This window comes from Trichechus manatus, unplaced genomic scaffold (assembly GCF_000243295.1).
Source record: "Trichechus manatus latirostris isolate Lorelei unplaced genomic scaffold, TriManLat1.0 scaffold00101, whole genome shotgun sequence".
NCBI lineage: Eukaryota > Metazoa > Chordata > Mammalia > Sirenia > Trichechidae > Trichechus > Trichechus manatus.
Window position 1 is genome coordinate 9519925 of NW_004444037.1, and position 15508 is coordinate 9535432.

The following is a 15508-nucleotide window of genomic DNA, read 5'->3' on the forward strand; positions in this document are numbered from 1 at the left end:
AAAATATACTAACAAAAATTAATAATATTAGAAAAGTCATCAAATCTCTTTTAGTCTTTGACAGATTAATTAGAAAATTAGCAAGTTAGAAAAAGATCAACTTAACAAATCTTAAGAAAGCAAAAGAGGAGATTGATAAAAATAAAAGCATCAGTTAATGAAATTGAAAAGCAGTAGAAGTATTGGTGAATAAATTGAAGATAAGTGCTTTAAAAACGTAATACAAAAAAATTAATGTAGAAGTTAAATCCCAAACTAGCCTAACAGAAAAACAACAAACTCACTTAATATCACATTACGAATGATGAATTCAGAGAGGTTTGTAATGAAATTTTTTTATAAGAAAATGCTTTTGTACAGACCTATTCTAATTTATGGACTGTAACAGCAGAGATACTGGAATCTTTGTGTCATTTTCTAGCTATTTGGCCACGGACAGGTATCTTCCTCTGTGTCTCAGTTTTCTCATTTTGTAAATTAGGGATAATAGTACCTATTCCACAAGACTGTTAAAAGGATTAAATAAAAATCATGTTGTAACATACTTAGTGTAGGGCATATAATTAAGTCAGTTCTGCTATAATGTGGCATTTGAGATCCTAAAATTCGCTGTGCTTTGCAAAATAGTACCAAAGACAGTCACAAAAACAAAAAACACAGGGCTCAGTGACACATGCAAAAAAAAAGGAATCTAATAAAAACGGTTGCAGTTTTACATGTATTAAATATTTAAGAAATACACAAATACCGCAATAAATATGATGCTTTACTTTGAAAAGGACCTGAATACTGGAAGCTTTGGAACGGTTGTAGTTTGTATGTTATTGTCAAGGGCTGGAAGGAGAGTTACCTGAAATCTAACATAAAGTTGCAGCACCAGGTGTGAATGGGTATGTTGCTCGTAACGCATGTGTTGAACTGAAGTAGCTGGTAGATGTTTGAGGGTGCTCTGGGTGCGTTCTGTGTATTCCTGGGCAGCTCAGTCAAGCTGGTTACAGTTTTTTTTGCATTCACCTGTGTATAAGCAAATGTGTAAGTTTGTGAAACCATATTATCCTCAAATTGTTCTCTAATGTTGGAAACAATTTATGTTTTCAAAACAAGGGTAAAACTAACCCTATAGGACATGTATAGGGTAGAGTAAGTAAGTACTCAGTTCGTGGTAGGTTGAGTTGTTAATTTACGTTCAGTACTTGAACTATTGAAATACTTTAATGCTTCAAATAACTGTTAGGAGTAAAGAGTTAACGTATAAAATGTTTAAATAGTGTCTTGCCCATAGTTAGCACTAAGAATTGGACTTGGTAGGAGGCATAAATCTAAATAATAGAATGACTAGGGGAAATTTTGAGGAAGTAAAACACCTTTATAAAACACTGTGGTTCCAGTCAGTTCACTGGCTAGTTTTTTTCATAGTTTCTAGGAGTAGATAGGAGTCCTTGGGTGATGGGAAATGTTAACCAGCTCGGCTACTAGCTGAAAGGTTGGAGGTTTGAGTCCACCCAGAGGTGCCTAGGAAGAAAAGCCTGGTGATCTAATTCCAGAACAATCAGCCATGGAAAACACTGTGCAGCACAGTTCTACTCTGACATGCATGGGCTCTCCATGAGTCCGAACTGACTCACTGACAACTGGTTTGGATTTTTTTGTTTGTTTTAGGAGTTAAGTAACTAGTATACACTATTATAGTGTATAGAGAAAAGTGGAAGGCTTCCCCCCTTTTTTTTTTTTTTTTTTTAGAACAAAGCTGCATAGTGTTGATAGTAATATTTGGCAATCAGTCTCATTTTTCAGATGAGGAAACTGAAGCACAGAGATCTTAAGTAATCAGCCTTAGGTCATTCACCTAGTGGTGGCCAAGCCAGCTGTCAAACAAGGCCACTGGGGCACATAACCCATGCTCATAAGTGCTGTCTAGGCACTTTTCAGTGAATGCTCATTGCATTAATGAGTGAAATAATGAATGAGCAAATGCTGATGGCTTTTGAACTCAAATCTATACAGTAGAGGATCTATATTGAAGTTTATAATCTAACAACTATTGATTTGTTATAGAATTAGATGATATGACTGTGGCCACTCTTGTTGGGGAGGGTAGTGGTGAGAGCTCTGGGTCTGCAGCTCCCGGGCAAGGGAGAGGGAGAACCTTACTTTTCTTTTAAAACAACCTAATTACAAATGAAAATACAAATACAACCAACTTACACCTTTTTTCATTGTAGGAGAAACTATTGTCCAGATCTCTTCAGAGGGGTGAAGATTTTCAGTTTGACCAGGTATGTCAATTTTGGGGGAATATTTTTGACAGATACGTCAATTTGGGGTGAATACTTTTTCCTGAAAGGAAAATCTTGGTCCTAATAGCCTGGTCCAAATATGTCCAATATTAACAAGTTCCTTTATTTTGTTTAGTTACTCTGTATATTCTTGCACACTAAATTCATTCTAGAATTGATAGTTTTGTTTTTTTTTTTAACAAGTAATTAGAATGAGCTGTGAACTTTACCGATTTCAGTTCATTTAGCGCTTTGCAACTTTTTACTTTTCGTTGTTATTTTCTTCACTGTGCCCTTTGAAATTTTTCTCAGAAAGTTTCCAATTACATACGGCAATCTTCCCTTGTGTACCAATTCTTACAGATTTTACATAATATTATTTTACCTTTAACATTTATTTTTTCCTGTTGGGGCCATAGAACCTGTATATAGAATACCAGTATATAAAAAATAAATGTGATATTCTTCTAATATTAACTCTTCCCTCTTGCTAAGATTAAAATGTTTGACCATGTGTTATTTTTTACTAATTATGTTAGACCAAGAATTATTTTATTGTAATTATTATTTGCAAAAGCCAATAATAACCCAGATTGGCTTTCTGTTGTCATCTAGTATTCCCAGGCCACTTTTCTCATAGTTTTGTATCTAAGAAATAGAAGATAATGTTCATATGACTCTAACTGAGTAGACAAAGAAGATTGGTTAGAACCACCTGGTGGAGATTTTCCAAAATAACTGTTCCTGAATCTCACTCCAGTTTTCCTGAATCAGAATCAACAAGAGTGGGGCCCTAGCACTTATATTTTACAACAGCTCCTTAGATGATTCTGATGTGCACATTAGTAATTAGCCACTGGTCATAAATAGGAAGATAAGTCCCCTGTTACAAAAATTATACCGGTTACCAGTTGCCATCAAGTCAGTTCCGACTCATGGCGACCCCATGTGTGTCAGAGTAAAACTGTGTGCCACAGGGTTTTTAATGGCTGATTTTTTGGAAGTAGATTACCAGGTCTTTCTTCTGAGGTGCCTCTGAGTAGACTCAAACCTCCAACCTTTCCATTGGCAGCCAAGTGTGTTAATGGTTTGCACCACCTAGGGACAAAAATTATAATAGCACCTTATATAATGCTTTTCAAAATGTATGCCACTACAGCAAGTATTAAGATTGTTCACATCATGAATTCAGTCCACTAATGAATGTATAACCAAGATTTGAAATCCATTTAAACAACATTTTAAGGAAATTTTCCATTTTTGTTTTCTTATGTAAATGACTGATGAAAACTATAAATAATCATACCTCATAGCTTGATTTTTTTTTCACAGTAAAAAAGCTATGTGTAGTATAAACTGTTTTAGTATATATTTACAATAGCAGATGGTGTCTTATTGTTTCTTCTTCAAATATTAAAAAGGATTTCCTTTGATTCTGTTCATTGCTAATAAAGTGTAGATTGAAAAAAAACTTGGTTAAAATGAAATTAGGATCTTATTTTAATTTTCTACATTAGAAACTAGTTACCTGTCAGATTATGGTAATTTATAAATAAAAGGATGATTAAAGGAGAATAGAGATAATAAGAAGGTGAGAAAAGAACAGACTACACAATCAAATAAACAGTTTCATTTTTTCCTGAATGCAGTGCTTTTTGAGGTTGTATGAAGAATATGAAGCATCAGGAAAATTAAATGTTTTATTCCTAGAGGTATTGATTTATCTCCAACAACTGACTCTTCATATAGGCATGGAGCTGAAAGAGGCCTTGAATATCCCTGCAGCCTATAGTTTTTCCTTTAAGGAAGACAACATGCAGCATGCTTGAATATATGCTGATTTTAAAATACTACTTTTATAAACAGTAGGTTGAATCAGATACAGAAATTCTTGTGAAGAGAGAAGTTTTTTCTTGGAATCCTCAATATGAAGAATGATTTTAGGGACTACTATTAGTGGTTAGGGTATCTCTTACCACCACTACAGACAAATTAGGTTCATTCATGAGATAAATCTGTGATGTTCACCTAGAATTCAGATAGTCTCAGTGATGCCTCAGATTGAATAACAATTTATTCACCCCACTACACTTATCTTTATGCTTTCCCTTTTTATATTCTAAGCTTTAAAAGCCTGTTTGTGTCATGTTTCTATGTTAATTTGTGGAAATCAGAAGTAATTACAATTCTCCTGTGTCATAGCAGTACAGGGTAAATTGGAGCTTTCCCCACAGTTGTAACATAATGTAGTCTTCTGTGTTTCTGCAACTCTTTGTCCATTGTAGTGGCAACATTTTAGAATCTTTTGTTCACATGAGAGTGGAGTAGATGGCAGGTTCAGGAAGTAGACGTGTTTTTTTCATGTTACACATATAACAGTTCTCCCAGAGGTATCAGTGTGTGTAATCAGGGATGTTATTGATGGATATGTTTGTACATACGTGAGTGGCATATGGCAACCGGAAAACAACTGAAAGCCACTGAGCTAAACTGAATGGATTTGGGTAAAGTTTAATAGTGGATGAAATTTAGCCAATTTTACTTCATTACTTGGCTAAACCCCTGACACTTGTTTTAAAGTACATTTATTGCATTTGAGTTGCTGTGTTGATTCATTTCTAAATGATTTTGAATAGTTAGGAGTGTGATACATTTGGTGTTATATTTTATTTTCTGGTGAGATTTATTTTTTTGTGTGTGTTTTCAGGTGATAAGCTCCATGAGCTCAGTAGCAGAGCACTGTCTCCCTTCCTTACTTCGCACCTTGTTTGACTGGTACAGACGCCAGAATGGAACTGAAGATGAGTCTTATGAATACAGACCCCGATCTAGCACAAAATCTAAGGGGTAAGTGGCTTATTTTCCACCGTTCTACCTGGAATTGAATCACTTCGAATGAAAGGGATGATAGAGTTATCAACTGAAAATTCTTCTTCTTTGGTTTCTATGCAAAAAAAAAAGAAATAGATTCTTTTTATTATGAAGGTGGTCGTGAGGGGGAAGTACAGTTTATACTTAATCTGTAAACCAAGGGAAAGTACCAGTTACTGGCTGCAGCTCTAACCATGTTCGTCACTGGGACTAGTCATGCAAAAACTAATTTCAGGAGTATTATTTCAGCAGTCCAGTGAGGAACTTTATAGTCATTGAAGTACTTGAGGAAATATTCAAAGAAGATAACCTACTGATGAGAATTGTGAAGGGAAGCAATTGTTGTGATATAGAAAGATTGCCAAAACTCTGTATTATAATATCATGATACTCTTCTTGCTGCTCAGATCCTAGAGCTTGTCTTCTCCTTCTTCAAATTTCCCAAGGAGATCATGATTACATAAAACTTCTATTTGTGCTCAGTTGATCGTGCTGTGGTTTAGTATTGGGCTGCAGTAGATGCCACTTGTGATTTTTCAGCTTAGATTTGTGAGAAGTTTACCTGGTACTGTATTTTCATCTAGAAATGTTATTGCTTTTGTTTTCGTTCTTAATAATAAAAAAAGAATACTAATCATACAAGGAGCAATGATAGGCTTTCTAAATAATGTTTAAAATCTTTTTTTTCTTCTTGCTAATTCTTTCAGATTAGGTGTAATTTCTGACAGATATCATAGTGAACTGTGTATTTAAACACCCGGTGTATGAAAAGAGAAAGAACATGACAGCATGTAATGCAGACATAGGATTATTAAAATTTGTACTCACAATCACAGTAGCACACCATGCATATTAGGAACTCCATAAATAATATGAACTACTAAACCAATAACTATTTTAAAACTTTCAGTCTTAATGCAATCCTAATTTTATGTTCTCGTTTCAGGGATGAACAGCAACGTGAAAGAGATTATCTACTTGAAAGGAGGGACTTAGCAGTAGATTTTATTTTTTGTTTAGTTTTAGTTGAAGTCCTAAAGCAGGTAAGCAATTATATTTCTGTAAAGTCTGTATTTCTTGTATTTTGCTTATTAAGCCTCCGTGTTTCAGTTACCTTATTTAGGATGTTAGTTCTGAAATTCTGGCCCACATGGACTAAATCACTATAATAATTACGCTTCTTTCAGTTGCCTGAGGCTTTCACGACCTGCACCTACCACTCCTATTCTTTTTGCCTTTCTATACCATCGGAGATAGGAAATCTTGTTAGCAAAAAGGAGCTGAGTGGGAATTGTGTTAAATACTGACTTTTGGCTGCAAATGTATCTGTCTCTCGTTTACTTACTTCAGTTCCTTTTTACTTCCACTTTCAAAGAATTTCTCTTCCTCAGCCGTCAAGCCTGCATTCCAACCTGCCATAATTGTATAGTCATAGTTGATGAATGAGAGTGATTTGACATGGGTAAGATAGAATTGTCAAGTGCAAATGGTTTTCAGGCAAGAGAAAATGTTCATTCATTTAGTGAATATCTGAATGCCTACTGTGCACTGGCATTGTTCTAGACACCGCATTTATGAGCTTATATCTGAGTGGGATAGATAGGCAGTAAAGATATAAATAACATAATGTCAGGTGTCATATATTTTTACTATTCAAAATCAGTACAAGTATACATACATATTTTGATTTTGAAAGTGTTTTGTTTTTTTTTAAGTTTGTAGTCTTTAAAAAAAGGTCCCTAGGTAGTACAAGTGGCTTGTGCTCAACTACTAACCTAAAGGTTGGTGGTTTGAACCCACCCAGCAGTGCCATGAAAGAAAAGGCCTGGCGATCTGCTTCCATTAAGATTATAGCCAAGAAAACCCTATGGAGAGTTCTGCTTTGCACGTATGGGGTTGCCATGAGTCGGAATCAACTTGGCAGCTAACAACAGCAGCAGCACAGTCTTTAAAAAGTTATATATCGTCAATGGAAATCAAAGGATGAACCATTTATTTCCAGTTATGTACATTGTATTACTTTGAAAAAAGTTAAACAAAAACCAAGTCCCTTGCTGTCAAGTTGATTCTGACTTATAGTGACCCTATAGGACAAAGTAGACCTGTCTCATAGGGTTCCCAAGACTATAAATCTTTATAGAAGCAGATTGCTGCATCTTTCTCCCATGGAGCTACTGGTGGGTTCGGACCACCAACCTTTTGGTTAGCAGCCGAGCACTTAACCACTGTGCCACCAAGGCTCCTTTGAAAAAAGTTAGGAAACATTTAAAAAAAAAATCATTTTGCGTATGATACGCCTTATACAGTGAATTTTGTTTTTCTTATATAAAAGTAGACTATATAACATAACAAGAAGCAAATGTAAGAGGTAAAAATTAGTAGTCTTATTTTTTTGCATCATCAACATAAAAATATTTGAATTATGTAATCATTTATACTTCTGTTTTTACTATGTATGTAAAAAAACAATTATGTGGTGCTCTGCAATCTACAAATAAAAATAACTTTAAATATGTAAAATAGATAAGTGAGTTAATTGAAAGTAAAACTGCTTTAAATAATTTTTGCCTTTCATAAAGATTTTTTTTAGACATGTGGGAAAGAAATTTCCTCTGGGAGTTGTGCTAACAGGCCAGATTTGATTTCTGTGATCTCTACCCTCAGGCCAGAGTAACTAGGGATAGGAAAAGCTGAGAACCGGATACAGCCAGAGGCCATGAATGAACTTTGACTATGGCTCATTGTGGTTGATCCCTAGCATCTCTTGTGTTTGCATTTCTTTGCTCAGTTAGTAGCCCAGGGTCTCTTTTTTCCAGCAGGAGAAATTGCAGACTTCCTACACTGAGGTCCAGGGCCATCAGTGATCTGGTCCACTGTGCTTTTCCTGCATTGTTGCCCACCACATTCTTCCACCAGCAACCAGTCTCTCTTCTCAACCAAAAGTTGCCCCTAATTGCACTGGCTTCAGAACTGCAACACACAGAGCATAGAAAGGTTTTTCTTTCCCTTCCTCCTCCTTATTTTAAAATGATCCAGTAATGTGAAAAAATAAAAAATAATAATAAAAAAATAATAAAATGATCCAGTGATTATAAACTTAAGAACTCTTTTTCAGTGGGATCATTTTCCAAGACCACTGCACAAAGTCCTTTCAGACCAGTGGTTCACATGGACTCAGTGTGAAAAGCAGAAATACAGTGGCTCTGATGGCTAATTTTTTGCTTTTGGTTCTGTCACACCATATTGTTCCAATGTAAAGTACTCTTTACACTTACCCTTCCCTCTCTTTTACCATTATTCTCATCCTTTGGTTCATATATGTACACATTTGCTCATCAAAGTAAAATACATCATGAGTAATAGAGATATACTTTACTTATATAAAATTATATATACAGTAGATCTTTTTTCAGTAAAAGAGAACTCTTTAACTTGTCCAAAACTACTAAAACTACAGAAAATGAGGTAAAAATCAATGGAGCTTTCTGAAAAATCATGACAAACTAACCTAATTTTCTTCCATGTCAGAATGACATAGCATTTAATAGATCCTGGAGAAGTGATCTGTCATGGTTTGAATTATGTCCCCCAAAAAATGTGTGTATCAATTTGGCTAGGCCATGATTCCTGGTACTGTGTGATTTTCCTGTATGTTGTAAACCTGCCTCTCTGATGTTAATGAGGGAGGATGGGTGGCAGTTGTGTTAGTAAGGCAGGACCTGATCTGCACGACTGGATTGTGTCCTGAGGCAATCTCTTGAGATATAAAAGATAGAAGTGAGCAGTGAGACAGGGGGACCTCATACCATCAAGAAAGCAGTGCCGGGAGCAGAGCTCGTCCTTTGGACCGGGGTCCCTGGGCCGAAAAGCTCCTAGTCCAGGGGAACACTGATGAGAAGGCCGACAGAGAGAGAAAGACTTCCTCTGGAGCTGATGCCCTGAATTTGGACTTTTAGCCTACTTTGACTGTGAGGAAATAAACTTCTCTTCGTTAAAACCATCCACTTGTGGTATTTCTGTTATGGCAGCACTAGATGACTAAGACATGATCGTTGTAATAATAATATATAGGACTTTTACTTTTGTTTCACATAATATACTCATATTAAAACTTGATTCAGTTTTATTTGGATGAATGAGTAGTCCCCAGAGTATTGAAGTATTGATACATAGTTGTTTAAGTCTTGAGAAGGAGTACATATTTATCATGGGTTACTCCTTCACTTAATCTATTGTAAACTATTTTTTCCTTGAATAATTTGTTATGTCTTCAGTACTACATATGTGTTGTTGTTGTTATTAGTTGCTGTGGAGTCGATTCCAACTCATGTTTGGAACTCTTCATAATGCACAAAAGACCTTATAGTCCTTGTATCAGCTGATCATTATAATAAACTCAGGATAGGCACAGCTAATGTTCTGATCCCAGCTGTACCTTTGGGCAAGTTATTATTACCCACTAACTCTTTCCCCGCTGTAAAATTGGGATGATAATAGTAACCTTTTTATACAACCATGAAGGTTAAATTCAGTAATGCCTGGCACGTGGGAAGTGTCCAATAAATGTTATTTGTCATTTCTGTTTCACAGGTGAGGAAATGGTCTTCGTTGTAATGACTTGCTGAACATTATAAAGCTAGTTCATGTTTCTACTCCAAGTTTTCTCTCTTTGAGAATAAAAATAATATTATTCTGATTGGTAAAATTAGAGATACAAAATTAGGTGAAATGGACAGTATCTTATAAAATTAAAGTTTTAATCATAACAAGTTATACAAAGAATTGAGCAAGTATAAATACGTTGAAATTAAATAGTGTAATTCACCATGGGAACAAAATTAATTTAAGACGATAGTCGACTAATTTGTTATTTTTTAAAAAAAAGCCAGGAGGATAATTCTGGGATCATGGACAACTGCAAATTAGGACCACTGGTACATAGTACCAAAGATCTGTGTGGCTTTAAAACTCATGATAAAAGTATTTTAAATAGCAGTATAGTATTTAGAAAACTTCGAAGCAATTATCCATTTATGTTGAATTTTAGTCACACATTTATGCTTGGAAACAAATAGGATGGGTGGAAAACCTCTAGTCTGTGAGGCATTTTAAGTTCTTGGCTTGGTTGTAGGGGTACCATTTTGCAAGTTTCAGGAGGTGATGTCTTTTCTGTCTGTCAAGTAGACCCTTAGCATCTTCAGATTTAACATGGACCTAAAGGTTCATGACATGGGATTATTTGGACTTTTGCTGAGACATGAACTTATTCACTTTTCTTTGTGTTGACAGCTCATCATTTGGCTAATGAATGAGGCTTACTGACTCCCCAGTATTCATAGCTTGACCTGGCTTTGTTGTTCTGGGAGAAACAGGGTTTTCAGGAGGCTTTAAATGGGAATGATTGTATTGTGAAAATGTTTATTCTTTAAATAAAATTTCTCCCCAAAATTAAAGATATATATCTTCTTTCGCTTCTGTTGATTTCTACCTCTCTTTGGCTCTAATATAATGGGACTGAAGTTTTTCTTTCCTCATGTGTTGCATTTGTTAAATGCATTTTCATGTATCAGAAACTGGGGACACAATATATTCTAGAGAAGTACTTATCTCCAGTCTCTCTACTTCAGTTCCCTCGTCTGTAAAATAGAGGACTATTATAGGTGTTATTAATGTTATATGTTTTATTAATAATGTATCTAAAAATGCCTAACTAGAATCTGGCACTAAAACCAAAAAAGGCCCAAAGCCATTACCGCAAGTCAATTCTGACTCATAGCTATCTTATAGGACAGAGTAGAACTGCCCCATAGGGTTTCCAAGGCTGTAATCTTTACAGAAGCAGACTGCCACATATCTCTCCTGCAGAGCGGCTGGTGGGTTTGAACCACTGACCTTTTGGTTAGCAGCGAAGAGCTTAATCACTATGTCACCAGGGCTCCTTAAACCTGGCACACAGACATATAAAACGTGTTGATGGTGGTAGTAGTAGTGTAGCAGTAATTATTTATTCTTTAATAAAGGGCATATGTAAAAATAATTGATGGCAGTAGTAGTAGGGCATAGTAATATTGTTTATTCTTCAATAAAGGGTACACCAGCAATAAAGGGTATAAGCCATGTCCTAGCTGTAATTGTTAGACTTCAGGCATAACTGGAGCAAGTAAAGAATATTTGGAAGAAGTTGTAGGTTTAAGTTACCTTTTGTTTCATATCTCTGGCCTAGGACACACCAAACATCCATGTGAGGAAAGTAGTACGATAAAACCATATCGTAGTGTAATAAGCGGGGTGTGAAAAATTAAATCATGTAAAATAGAGTGTTGCATTATTGCCAGGTTACTGAAATGTCTGGGACCTGCCTGCATGATTAGCACCATGAGTTCTGGAAGGAATTTTGGGAGTCAAGCTGCTTGATTTAAATATCCTAGTCTTAGCTACAGTTTGGTGTCACCTAGTGTCAGATGTCTGCCCTGTTTTAAGTAACAGTGGGAATAATCTAGTGTCTGGCTGGGGTTTCTAGGATAACAGCAGTGATTCCAGTAATCTGGTTACCATACCCATTGCCATCAAGTCCATTCCAACTCGTAGCCCTTGTGGCACAGTGGTTAAGTGCTTGGCTGCTAACTGAAAGGTTAACGTTTAGAACCCACCATCTGCTCTGCTGGGGAAAAATGTGGCAGTCTGCTCTTGTCAAGATTTACAGCCTTGGAAACCCTATGGGGGCAGTTCTACTCTGGCCTATAGGGTTGCTATGAGTAATCTGGTTACATTGGTGCCTAATTTGTTAGCCTGATCCGGAAAGATCAGGCTGGGAGACTACAGGGGTTGCTCCATCTGCCTCTTGCTTCCCTAAAAGGGGGTTGGTTTCCTGCCATTTTCCTACCTGGCCTTGCCCCTCAATGTCTCCATCCTCTTGGTCTGCTCCCTTCATCTGCATTCCATTCCCAGGAAGTAAACAATTGGGCCTGACCCCTTTCAGAAAAAGGTAGAAAGGATGAGAGGACAAGACTTAATTTCCAATTCTAATGCACCTTATTTTGCATTATCTCAGTGCTAATAAGTATAGGGCTTTAATCTGTTGTCTAGGTATTACAGGTGAGAAACTGGAAGCTTACCCAAGGTTACATAGCTAGTACAAAGAGAAGCTTTGACTTCATTAGACTAATTCAAAGACCATGCTGTTTCTACTCTTTTTTCATTATATTGAAGAAAATGTTTTTATTTATTATATAATGGCTTAATTATAGTTTATCTATAATAAATTAAACTCTTTTGGGGATACCATTTTTAGTTTCTTCTTAATATGAGATGAATAGTATGGTCCTGAAAAGAGGGATGCAGGGTACCAATTTAGTTGACCAACCAGTATTCTGAAATTCCTACATCAATACTGTGTGATTGTTATAATTTTATAATGATGGGATGTGTTTGTCTATAAAAGATTAAAAAGATCCTTGTAATCATGTAACTCAATCATAAAACCTTAGTTAAGTAAACTCTAACTGCTAGAGAAACTCTGGGTGTAAAATTTTAATTTACCCATTTGGGACAAAGGGAAAGCCTTTCAGACTTCTGGAGTCTCATCATGACTGATTTCTTGAGCTTTATTATGTAGAATGAATTCAGTTTCTGCCCTATTATTAACATGGGATTTTTATCCTCAGCCTCTACAAACTGATAGAGAAGCTTCATTTATTTCCTGTATTGTCAGGGTACTTTTAGAAACAGCAGACAACAAGATTCTGAGATCTAGAAAGGTAGAGTTGGGATCACTACTGCTTCCTCACTTAATCTCTGTGTGGTTTTGTGATTAGGTAATATAAGAATCTCCCTCTTAGTCCACTTTTTCAAATTTCCAGGTTCAGGCATTTATGACATTCCCAGTTTCTAGAAAATCTAAGGTGCATGCTCTTTCTGATCCTTCTGTAGACAAGAACAAATACCAAGCCATTTAGCCAAGATGAGGCTATAACCTTTAATCACAAAATAAAGATTCCATGTGAACCTTTTATAACCGTGCCAGCTGCTGTGCCCAAATTCTATTGTAGCACTGTTTGAATATTGAAAATCTAGAATGACATGTTATGTGGCTGTAAAGAAAAAATATAAAGAGGAACTCTAAATACTACGTAGAAAGGTACATCACTCTGTTAAGTAAAAATAGGTGTATATGTGTTTGGTAAGGGGGAAGTCTGGAAAGATACATACCAAATTGTTAATAATGATTACATGTAAGGAGAGGGGAGAGACTTTACATTCTGGCTTAAATATTTTTATTTGTTTTACATATTAGAGACTAGCATGCATTTTTTAAAATAGAATTAAACAAAACAAGGATATTTAATGGACAAATTTCTAATAACAGTAAAGCCATACTAGCTTAAAATTATTAGGAAAGAAGGTGTCCCTTGTGACCACTGTTTATGATAGAAAATAGAATATCAGGCTAGATGCAGAATGGAGCTGGCTCAGTACAAAGGTAGCTTTTCTATAGATGTTGCAGAGAGAAATGCAAAAGGGTTCTTTTAACTTTCTAACAGTAACGGTTATAGTAACATCTACTTTTCTGCCACGTAGTCCGTAGTTTAGTGATTTTTGATTATAAAGCTAATATTCTTAAACTTAGAGCTTGCTGAATTAGATGAAAGACTAAATTCTTGGAGAAAATAAGCTTCTTAGAAAAGAATGACAGGTTACTAATATACCCTGCAATGAAAATTTGGAGTATTGATTTAATTAGTTGAAATGATGTAATATTCATGAATGTTATAACTTATTTAGCTCTTATTTATTTGATTTTTTTTTTTTTCTTATTCTAGATTCCTGTTCATCCTGTGCCTGATCCCTTAGTTCATGAAGTTCTAAACTTGGCTTTTAAGCACTTTAAACATAAGGAAGGGTAAGTAAAATACTAATTTGGTATTGCTGCTTTTCTCCGTGTTCCAGTTTTGAAATGTTTAAAAACAATTTGAATTTTCATTGATCATTTGTTTTTAGAGTTCAGAGCAATTATCTTCCCATTTCTTATGAATCCACACAAAATGCTTATAGGAAAGGCTTTGTAAAAATAGTTCTTAGCACCATACATGGGATTTTATAAGAATCAGAAGGGTTAATTTCACGGCAAATTAAAATCTAGACATGGAAGAAAATTTACATGGTTTTATCATCCTATAAATGAGTATCCAGAGAAAATTATACAATATTCTATTAAAGAATTTTCAAATTTATACAGAAAGAAAGTTTACAGAAAATTTTAATGAAATATTTCCTTTGTTCTCTTATTTTAGATATTCAGGAACCAACACTGGGAATGTGCATATTATTGCAGATTTATATGCAGAGGTGATAGGGGTTCTTGCCCAATCAAAGTAAGTGTAGTGGATCACTGATTTTGATTTGCTTTGCCTTTTAGAATGCTCTACTATTAATTAATGTAATAGTTACTGATAGTTACGGATTCACCGTTTTTGTCATGTTGTTATTATAAAGCCTGCTTTCATCTTGTATTATTTAGCAGCTCTGTTTCTTAGAGGCTTTTTAAGTAACATTCATACCTCAGTTTCACAACTTTTCATTCATTTAGAGTTTTCCATAAATGTGTGAATCTAGGAAGTCAGAAATTGCCAAGGGTAGTCAGGATACTACCTCATTCTCTGTTTTTCACAATTCTATGAGAAGTAATTTTAAAAAATTTTATTTTAGAAGTTCTTCACAGAGCTAATAATTACTTTTATTACTTTCTGGTTGAGTGCTTTTATTTTTGAGATAAGCAGTGCAATATCTCCTAATCAACTTATTTATTTTGGTACTAAACAGAGTTTTGAATATGTGGAAGAGATACCAAAAGGGAAGGATAAAGATACTTGATTACTATATGAAAAGTGTTATTAATTAGGAGTTACACTCATTAAATTGTATTCAACCATCATTTTAGTAAACAATAAACAAATACCTGTCTTTAGCATCTTGTGGTTGTTCTAGAGACTATGGAAGATTTTGAATTTCTTTTGTTGCTCCTGGGAAATTTGTAAGGAAAAAAGTATCAATTCAAGTTTTCATGGATTCTTTTTATAAGAGTCTTTGATCCTGAAATCATCATATAACAATCTTTCTAAATTCTACAATGGCGAGCAAAATTGCTGTTAATGTTTAGTAGTTGACATTTTAAGTAATATATTTTAATTAATGTATTTTTTATCCTTTATAGTACACTAGGGACCCCTGTATAACCAATGTTATAGAACTTAGAACATAGCTAAGTATTTTAAATGAATTACACTTATACAATAATATCTTAATTTCTCATTTAATTTTAATTCATATCTCAGGAATATAGACACAAAAACAAAGATATGAAC

At 34.9% G+C, this 15508-nt stretch overlaps 1 protein-coding gene across 18 annotated transcripts in view; it reads left to right on the plus strand.

Moving 5' to 3' along the window:
• FRYL (FRY like transcription coactivator) overlaps nucleotides 1-15508 on the plus strand; it is a 281765-nt gene that overhangs the window by 145704 nt on the left and 120553 nt on the right. For all 18 annotated transcript variants that reach the window (XR_002825074.1, XM_023737361.1, XM_004382915.2 and 15 more), the window contains 5 exons: nucleotides 2223-2276; nucleotides 4984-5123; nucleotides 6094-6190; nucleotides 13967-14046; nucleotides 14438-14518. Coding sequence is in view for 17 of the 18 variants with exons in the window: in XM_023737361.1 (XP_023593129.1) it covers nucleotides 2223-2276; nucleotides 4984-5123; nucleotides 6094-6190; nucleotides 13967-14046; nucleotides 14438-14518 (452 nt within the window). In the remaining variant the exon portion in view is untranslated. The remainder of the gene's footprint in view (nucleotides 1-2222; nucleotides 2277-4983; nucleotides 5124-6093; nucleotides 6191-13966; nucleotides 14047-14437; nucleotides 14519-15508) is intronic.